This window comes from Protobothrops mucrosquamatus, unplaced genomic scaffold, assembly GCF_001527695.2.
Source record: "Protobothrops mucrosquamatus isolate PMUCROS unplaced genomic scaffold, P.Mucros_1.0 scaffold1259, whole genome shotgun sequence".
Lineage (NCBI taxonomy): Eukaryota > Metazoa > Chordata > Lepidosauria > Squamata > Viperidae > Protobothrops > Protobothrops mucrosquamatus.
In genome coordinates, this window is record NW_015387465.1 from 154,207 (window position 1) to 164,764 (window position 10,558).

At 36.7% G+C, this 10,558-nt stretch overlaps 1 protein-coding gene across 1 annotated transcript in view; it reads right to left on the minus strand.

Annotated features, from left to right (window-relative positions):
- PLG (plasminogen) overlaps positions 1-10,558 on the minus strand; it is a 40,087-nt gene that overhangs the window by 11,677 nt on the left and 17,852 nt on the right. Inside the window, 5 exon segments of the mRNA XM_029285075.1 lie at positions 601-694; positions 2,180-2,334; positions 4,268-4,458; positions 5,460-5,658; positions 6,265-6,395. Coding sequence (XP_029140908.1) covers positions 601-694; positions 2,180-2,334; positions 4,268-4,458; positions 5,460-5,658; positions 6,265-6,395 — 770 coding nt within the window.

Genomic DNA, 10,558 nt, shown 5'->3' on the forward strand with positions numbered 1-10,558 from the left:
AGAGAGAGAGAGAGAGAGAGAGAGAGAGAGAGAGAGAGAGAGAGAGAGAGAGAGATGATATAAAACCTTTTAAATGAAATATAACAAAATTGAGAAGTCAGCAATGGGAACCAGCAGTCTAACTTCTGGCTGCAGCCTTTATCTTCTTCAGCAAATTAATCATTAAGAAAAATAAGTATGTCTTTAGGGCATCAAGGACAGTGGGGGGAGGGGCAACATAGAATCTCCTCCCCCCTCAGTGATCTTGCTCTCAATTCTTTCACTGCAACATTCAAACTTTACTTTTATTGAGTAATGTCTTGTCAGTTAAGCAATGGAAGGGCAGAGGAGCATAACTGTTGGGCTATGCTTAGGACATCCATTGGTCTTAATCTGGCCCTCCCTTACATCTAAATTACTCAACTGAATGTGAGGAGAAGAATTTTGGGCAGGAAGAGTAAATTCTATAGTGAAAAGCAGCAGAAGAGAAGAAGATGATAAAAATTAAATAGTCATTGCCAGTTACGATCATCCCACTGTGGCCCCATCCATCACTGTTTCTCACTAAACAAGGATTTCTCACCCTCAGAATAATAACGCACTTATGAATAGTGTACTTACGGCACTGTGGAACATCACAGTATTCCCAGCCTTTATTTTTATCTGTTGTATAGCACCAAGGACCATTTGTATCACCATCAGGACTTCTGCAATACTGTAAAGAAATAAAGTATAATAATAATAATAATAATAATAATAATAATAATAATAATAATAATAATAAAAATTGGAAGGGACTTTGGAGATCATATAATCCAACCCCCTGCTCAGGCAGGAAACCCTATACCATTTCAGACAAATGGCTGTCCAGTCTCTTCTTAAAAACTTCCAGTGTTGGAGCATTCACCGCTTCTAGAGGCAGGTTGTTCCACTGGTTAATTGTTCTAACTGTCAGGAAGTTTCTCCTTAGTTCTAGGTTGCTTCTCTCCTTGATTAGTTTCCATCCATTGCTTCTTGTCCTGCTTTCAGGCGCTATTAATAAGACTGGACTACATTTAGCCTCACTAGTTTAAAAAATGCAGCCAAAAATGCAACCAACTATAAAATGAATATAGTTATGGGAATATGAGGTGAAATAGTAGTCATTTGTTTATATATAGTACCGACATGATATTGCCTTGCCCAGAAATCATGGTCTGCCATTCAAGAGTGAGCTCTTTTGCTACCTTCTGTTTCTCCTATCACAAACACAAATCTTTACAGTTCTTTTAGTAGCCTTAACAATAATCAGTAACCTCCACTGTATCTGAGTTTTGCAGTATGTCATTTTCAATTAGGTTATGCAAATAACCTAGGAAACTAAGAAGCTAGAGATCCAGTTTTGTCTAGTGGTTAAAGCACCAGGCTAGAAACTAGGAGGCTCTGAGTTCTACTCCTGCCTTAAGCTGAAAGCATGGCTGGCTGAGGAATTCTGGGAGTTGAAGTCCACAAGTCTTAAAGCTGTCAAGTTTGGAGACCCCTATCTCAGCCCAACCCACCTCACAGGCTTCTTGTGGTAGGAAAAATAGGAGGAAGGAGCATTAGGTATGTTAGCCACCTTGAATTATTTATAAAAAATAATAAAGGCAGGATAAAAAATATTAAAAAGCATACACTGCGATAAGTGATTTCAATTTACTACAGTGTCGTGTTTTCTAATTAAATAAATTTTAGAGCAAGATATAGAATATTGATAGAGGAGAAGGGAAGGATAGAAATAACAGGAAAAAAAGAAGAAATCGTGTCCAAGAACAAGAGATATTGATGGGGAAAGGACACTTTTATAATTCTTGTCACAAACCTGAACACAAACTTGTCTGATAATATTGTTGTTATTATAGTTGATCACATAGTTCAGCTGTTTAGATGGAATTTGGCAATTGTATCCGCTTATCAATGCTGATGGTATGCAGCAGATATTTTGGGATTGTATACTAGGTGTCTATTATTATTATTGGTACTATCTTTGCTTTCTTTCTTTTGCCATAGTCCTTCTACTTCTGTTTACAGGTCTTTGTATTTTGTGATTTTTCTCCAGTTCTTTCTCTTCTCTTTTCCCGTCTCCAGGTACTACCATGTCCATTATTCAGACTTTTTTTTTGTCTTTTTTACTGACAATGGTCAAGTCAAGGATCTGATTCTTGTGGCCAATGGTACTTACATTTTTCTCCAGTCCTGACCTCGGGTGAGTCTCTGGTGTGAAAGAAGTATGTTCATGAGGGACTTGTGATTGCCATTCTTGGCAGGTCCTACCAGTCCCTGTGGTTGCAATATGTCCACGATAGTCTCTACCACTTCCAACCCTACAGTCTTTAAAGAGGGGAAAAGGATGAATTAGAATTTGCTATTATATAGGATACAGATTTATTTCAGCACAGGTTGAATAGCTATTTCCTTTTATGAGAAATTCTGGAAGCTGCCATTGTATGCCATTAGAGTTATTAATGAAAAGTCCTCGGGGCTCTCTTGCAGATGTTTCTTTACCCAACCTAGGTAACATCATCAGTGCTAGTAATGAGTGCTGTTTGCTGTCAAGAAACTGCCAAAGAAACCAACAGCAAACAGCCCAACCAAACAATCTCTAAGACCACCCCCTCCAACACTGACAGGGCAAGCCACCAGAATATAAACTGACAGCATGCTGCACTCCTTACTTCCACTGATGATATTATTACCTAGATTGGGTAATAAAATGTCTGCAAGAAAACAAGCAAGCCCAGAGAGCACCACGTCAACCCTGACCTACAAATATTCTCCTTTATTAGAGTTGTTAATTTTGCCAGTGGCTGTGGCCTGAAATAGCAACATTTGGGCTATCTGAAGAGAACAGTGAGGGCAAGACTTTTCATGTTGCAAGAAGTGAAGCCCAGATTACTTCTGAATGTTTTAGTTTCTGACATTCTCTGGACTGTAACCCCAAAGGGCCTTAAAAGCAATTCAACATTCATGTGGTAGATGCTGGATTTAAGGTGGAAGGGCCCAACTTTTCCAGGCCTTTCTGATAGGTCTGCAGGGATGGCTAATCTGAAGAAAAAGGGGAATGAATAATTTTACCGTCTCAGAAATGAGAATTAAGAATCACCTGAGGTTTATGAGTAGAAACAAAAGGAATAGATGAAATAAAGCAAAATAGATTGAAATGAATAGGAAAGAAGGAAGAATAGGATCTAATCTGGGATGGTCACTGGGACCAGAGGTTTAGTCTTTTGAGCTTTTGGACTTATGTAGAACCCATCCTCAGGGAACTTCTCTCTAGCAGTGTGTGTGCTTTGGGCTATTCTGTGTGTGGTATTTATATGGTACCTGGTTATGTATGGCTTTTTAGTTGTCAGAACAACTCAGAATAATCTTATTGTGGATTTCAAGAGTGATCGGACTGTAAGCCCAGAAAGAGTTTACATAGCAAAGAGAAGACATACATACATACATACATACATACATACATACATACATACATCAATGAGTCTCAATCTTTGGTACATGTAGAAAAGTGGAACTTCAAAATATCTTCAGCAGGATACATAGTAACCAATGAAATATTGTGCTACGCAGATGGAATAAATGACTACTATAATAGTGGAATGCCTATTAAAACAAATTTCCTTCTCAGAAAATTTTTTCCTTTTTATTTCTGCTCTGGTAACTCCATGATTCTTTGACAGAATCCTTGATGAGATTTTAATATGAAACCTGAGCACCAATGTTATACGTGATGACTCAAAAAACTGACCACCAAGTTCAATGAAACTTACATTCAAGTAAGTAAATGTATCTATTCAGTCCTATATCTATTTATCTTGAAATAAGTTTCTGAGATGAGCTTAAGTATCTAATTGTCCCTGAAAATTCATCAAAATGGAGTATGACTCCTATTAAAGTATAGACAAAGATTTGGAAGAAAAGATTGATATTAAGAATAAAGTGTGGAGTGATGGTAAAATCCCCAAAGCTGCCCATTCCTAAAAGTAAATAAATAAATCAAAATTAAGTGAGGAGAGGGAAGAGGTAGGAAATAGCCAGATCTCTCAGAACTCTAAGTCCTAACCATCTGCTCCTCTGCTCTTATGCATAATTTTTTCAGAAATAATTATCTGAAAAATTAATAGAACATAATAGAAAGAACAAGGAACTTGGCTATGGATTGCTACTGGTCCCTTAAAAACCTCATGGCTTGAGGTGGAGTTATCTCCAGCCACTGAGTCACTCTTTTCTGCATTGAAAACAGTGTCATTCACAGTTTAAGATTAGCTTTTGCCTGGTTGTTTCTAATCTAGGAGAAGAGGAGAAGTCATACCAATGTTTTGTGTCAATGTCTGCGAAGTTTCTGGTTTAGCACACTTCTGTAGATTGCAGTAGTCCCACCTTGTCTCAGGATCAGTAGTATAACACCAGGGTGCTTTGTCATCATCAGGGTTTCGGCAATAGTTCCTTCTCAAGTCCCTATTAATAAATGCATAAAGTGGGTTAAATGTTATGTTATAGAGCAGAGAAGGACAACTTGGGGATGAAAGTCCATCATGAATATTTCTTGGGATGCTGAGAATATCCATAGACAAAGAATGAATTATGTTTAGAAAGCCATCTCTCATTATCTCAGAACAATATTCTACAAGTTCTGGTTGTTTGCCATCTAATACTTGTTTATATCTTTATAATAGTCATATTAAATATTTCTGTCAATCGTAGAGGTAAAAAGTTTTTTCCTATCAAATTTTCAGATAAAACTGCCAACAAATCTTCATGTTCTGATAGATGTGCGGCTTCCCCTTTGTCCCATATTGTTCCCTTTTTCTTAAGTATTACGTAGTTATAAAAATATATAGAACACTATCTCATTACCCTGCAGGTTTTATCACACCCATGTTTGTTGTTGTTCAGTTGCTATGTCATGTAGGACTCTTTGTGGTCCCGTGGACCTTAGCACACTAGGCCACCCTATCCTCCACTATCTCCCCAGGTTTGCCCAAATTCATGTTCATTGCATCAATGACACTATCTAACCATCTTCCCCTCTGCCATCCCCTTCCTTTTGCCTTCAATCCTTCCCAACATCAGGGTCTTTTCCAATGAGTCCTTTCTTCTCATTTGGGGCCAAAGTATTTGAACTTTGTGCTTGATCACACTCATAAGAAGTCCCGTTCTATCCAAAGTGAAGTGGAAGAACAATCAAGAAGAATCAAGTTCTTCCTCTCTGTAGATAGGGCTGGAGTATCTCTGAGATGCTGGCTGCCCATGTGCATAGCATGACTGCTCATGGAAAAGATCTCTAATGGATCTCTCCACATGGAGATCAGCTACATATTGAGATCACTTGGAGAGAGGAGAAACAGTTCATTGCTCCTGTTGTGTATTACCCAAATAAGGCTATTTTGTACCCAGGGGAATTTTGACATTGAATGGCCAGCACATACAACAGATAACGAACACTTCAAGAAACCTACGCATTTGGGAATACAGATGGTGTCTTAGAGTGACGATGGGGCCGCATAGAAATCCATGCTTGGCATTTTTTCCCTGTGATAGTCACTGCTGCAGTACCCCGATAATTTGAGCCATTGTCATAATAGCAATCATCAACCTGTTGAGGTTCCTGTTGAGGTATTTGGGGAGGCATTTGGGGAGGAACAGCAGGGACAGCAGCTACATTAAAGAAAAAAAGCAGAAATAAAAACAACTTGTGGGAAATCATAGTATCTTCTTTATTTCCAAAAGCTTTATTATCAGTGTCCCATTATCACATAATTGTATAGTAAAAACAGAGCAAGCCTTCTTATTTTTGTTATAGATCGGTGACAATATATTATTTATTTGCTAATATGTAGCCAATTCTGTTTTACAAGTGTGTAGTAATTGCAAGCCACTATCCAAAATATTTTAACCAGAAGAAAATTCTTCTCACAGTCCTCTTAATAGCTGACTATTTCTAAAATTAGAAGACTTCTATCAAAATAATAATAATAATAATAATAATAATAATAATAATAAAATTTCGAACCGATCCTGTCATTTTATGTAAATAAGCACTAATATGAAATAGATATAAGCATAACAACATCTGCATTTAAAACATGCTGAATTCATTTAAATCATATTGAATTCACTCAACTTGCCCAGTCTATTTCTATTGCCTATTTCTCAACTTTATTTTAGTTTTGCACCTTTAATTTCCTAGAGTTTTGTTTAAAAGTTCAAAACATTTTAGTTACTTCGTCCCTTTCTCAATTACACAAATATAAATATTCTTACCAGTAACTGTGACGACATCATCACATTGAGTAGCAATGTTGCAGTATTCCCATCGAGTATTTGAGTCAGTTGTATAGCACCAAGGCTTAGTCTCTCCATCAGGGTTTCTACAATAGTTTTTTTCCAAACCTCTGAAATAAAATGTGCATAAAAGCAAGAAATGTTTAAGGGAACAAGAGAGAGGTAAACATTACTATAACATGAAGTCTGAGTTACTAACTTGAAAACAGTTATTGAATAAAGCAAAAGTTTCCATGAAGTTTCAGATTTTAATTTGATCCTGAACCCATTTTTAATGCAATGGTTGGGTTCATAACAAGGATTTTTCAATGAGAGTTTGTTAAGGAAGCCGTAGGGGGCTGCTCCATGTATAATTTATTATTTGTTAGAAATTTTTCCACAGTCGCTCCTCCTTTATGGGACATCCTTCCTTTGGAGATTAGAATGGTCCCAATCTTGTTAGCTTCTTATAAGGCTCTAAAAATTTGGCTATTTTCCCATTCCTGAGGCACTGAATGTGTTAAGGGGACCATTAACTGGCTGTATTGCTAACTGACCAAGTATCCTGGCTGCTATGTATATTTATTTTGGATGCTTCTATTATTTTTATTGTTTTAAAATATTTTTTAATATTTTTACTGTAATTTTTTTAATTGTAAGCCCACCAGAGTCATTATCTATGATGGGCATTTATAGAATTGAATGAATTAATGAATGACTAATGATACGCCGTGATTGAAAGATGCATGCATCAAACAAGAAATAAATAAATAAGCCATGAAGACAGCAATATTTATTACTAAAAGGAAAGTTTGGAAAGTTAGAAACAGAACTACAAAAAACTCCACAGAAAAAGACTTTGAAAAGAGAAATGGAAATAAGAAAACATAAACTAAATCTGTTGGACTCAGAAAAACTGGCAGAACAGATAAAGAGAGCAAAACAAAACTTTTTTGAAAATGCCAATAAACCAGGAAGATGATTAGCTTATAAACTTAAAAAACAGAAAGAGAATAAAATAATACATAACTTAGTAGATGGAAAAAGTTGTCTACAATTCAGAAATGAAGAAATAAAAAGATAATTAAGGAATACTATAAGGAATTGTATGATAAAGAGGAGACTTCAAGAGAGAGAACTGTTCAATATCTAGAAGAAAGTAAACTTCCAAAAATTCCAGAGACATTTAAAACTATGTTAGAAGAAAGGATCACAATGATGGAGATATCAGAGGCTATAAAACAACAAAAAAATGGGAAAACACCGGGCCTGGCGGAGCTCTATAAAAATTTACAAGATATATTAAGCGAACCGCTGAAAGATGTTTTTAATGGACTTTTGTTAGATGCTAAGGTTCCAACTACATGGATAGAAGCAAATATTACTTTAATACCAAAAGAAGACTCAGATTTGACGTATATTAAGAACTACAGACCGATCTCATTACTTAATGTGGATTATAAAATGTTTACTTCAATAATGGCAGAGAGATTGAAAAAATACTTAGTTGAATTTATACATCCAGATCAAAACGGCTTTTTACCAAAGAGACAAATCAAAAACAACTTAAGAGTGATAATGGACATATTAGACTACTATGAACTACATCCAGGGAAACAATTAGCATCAATATTCTTAGATGCCCAAAAGGCATTTGACAACGTTTCCTGGCAATTTATGATTCAGCAATTACAAATAATGGACTTTGGAAAGAATATGATAAAAACAATATATAACAACCAGACAGCAAAAGTGATTGTGAATGGAGATTGTACTGAGAGCTTTGAAATAAGAAAAGGCACAATGTCCACTATCCCCACTATTATTTATTTTCACTCAGGAAGTTTTAAATAGAAGGATTAGATAAGACCAGGGCTTTTTTTCAGCCGGAACGCGGCGGAACCGCGTTCCGGCACCTTTTTCCGGGCCGGCCGCACCGGGCGCAACATCTGGGGGGGNAAAAAAAAAAAAAAAAAAATTAAGTGAGGGGAGGGAAGAGGTAGGAAACAGCCAGATCTCTCAGAACTCTAAGTCCTAACCATCTGCTCCTCTGCTCTTATGCATAATTTTTTCAGAAATAATTATCTGAAAAATTAATAGAACATAATAGAAAGAACAAGGAACTTGGCTATGGATTGCTAATGGTCCCTTAAAAACCTCATGGCTTGAGGTGGAGTTATCTCCAGCCACTGAGTCACTCTTTTCTGCATTGAAAACAGTGTCATTCACAGTTTAAGATTAGCTTTTGCCTGGTAGTTTCTAATCTAGGAGAAGAGGAGAAGTCATACCAATGTTTTGTGTCAATGTCTGCGAAGTTTCCGGTTTAGCACACTTCTGTAGATTGCAGTAGTCCCACCTTGTCTCAGGATCAGTAGTATAACACCAGGGTGCTTTGTCCTCATCAGGGTTTCGGCAATAGTTCCTTCTCAAGTCCCTATTAATAAATGCATAAAGTGGGTTAAATGTTATGCTATAGAGCAGAGAAGGGCAACTTGGGGATGGAAGTCCATCATGAATATTTCTTGGGATGCTGAGAATATCCATAGATAAAGAATGAATTATGTTTAGAAAGCCATCTCTCATTATCTCAGAACAATATTCTACAAGTTCTGGTTGTTTGCCATCTAATACTTGTTTATATCTTTATAATAGTCATATTAAATATTTCTGTCAATCGTAGAGGCAAAAAGTTTTTTCCTATCAAATTTTCAGATAAAACTGCCAACAAATCTTCATGTTCTGATAGATGTGCGGCTTCCCCTTTGTCCCATATTGTTCCCTTTTTCTTAACTATTACGTAGTTATAAAAATATATAGAACACTATCTCATTACCCTGCAGGTTTTATCACACCCATGTTTGTTGTTGTTCAGTTGCTATGTCATGTAGGACTCTTTGTGGTCCCGTGGACCTTAGCACACTAGGCCACCCTATCCTCCACTATCTCCCCAGATTTGCCCAAATTCATGTTCATTGCATCAATGACACTATCTAACCATCTCCCCCTCTGCCATCCCCTTCCTTTTGCCTTCAATCCTTCCCAACATCAGGGTCTTTTCCAATGAGTCCTTTCTTCTCATTTGGGGCCAAAGTATTTGAACTTTGTGCTTGATCACACTCATAAGAAGTCCCATTCTATCCAAAGTGAAGTGGAAGAACAATCAAGAAGAATCAAGTTCTTCCTCTCTGTAGATAGGGCTGGAGTATCTCTGAGATGCTGGCTGCCCATGTGCATAGCATGACTGCTCATGGAAAGGATCTCTAATGGATCTCTCCACATGGAGATCAGCTACATATTGAGATCACTTGGAGAGAGGAGAAACAGTTCATTGCTCCTGCTGTGTATTACCTAAACAAGGCTATTTTGTACCCAGGGGAATTTTGACATTGAATGGCCAGCACATACAACAGATAACGAACACTTCAAGAAACCTACGCATTTGGGAATACAGATGGTGTCTTAGAGTGACGATGGGGCCGCATAGAAATCCATGCTTGGCATTTTTTCCCTGTGATAGTCACTGCTGCAGTACCCCGATAATTTGAGCCATTGTCATAATAGCAATCATCAACCTGTTGAGGTTCCTGTTGAGGTATTTGGGGAGGCATTTGGGGAGGAACAGCAGGGACAGCAGCTACATTAAAGAAAAAAAGCAGAAATAAAAACAACTTGTGGGAAATCATAGTATCTTCTTTATTTCCCAAAGCTTTATTATCAATGTCCCATTCTCACATAATTGTATGGTAAAAACAGAGCAAGCCTTCCTATTTTTGTTATAGATCGGTGACAATATATTATTTATTTGCTAATATGTAGTCAATTCTGTTTTAAAAGTGTGTAGTAATTGCAAGCCACTATCCAAAATATTTTAACCAGAAGAAAATTCTTCTCACAGTCCACTTAATAGCTGACTATTTCTAAAATTAGAAGACTTCTATCAAAATTTCGAACCGATCCTGTCATTTTATGTAAATAAGCACTAATATGAAATAGATATAAGCATAACAACATCTGCATTTAAAACATGCTGAATTCATTTAAATCATATTGAATTCACTCAACTTGCCCAGTCTATTTCTATTGCCTATTTCTCAACTTTAATTTCCTAGAGTTTTGTTTAAAAGTTCAAAACATTTTAGTTACTTCGTCCCTTTCTCAATTACACAAATATAAATATTCTTACCAGTAACTGTGACGACATCATCACATTGAGTAGCAATGTTGCAGTATTCCCATCGAGTATTTGAGTCAGTTGTATAGCACCAAGGCTTAGTCTCTCCATCAGGGTTTCTAC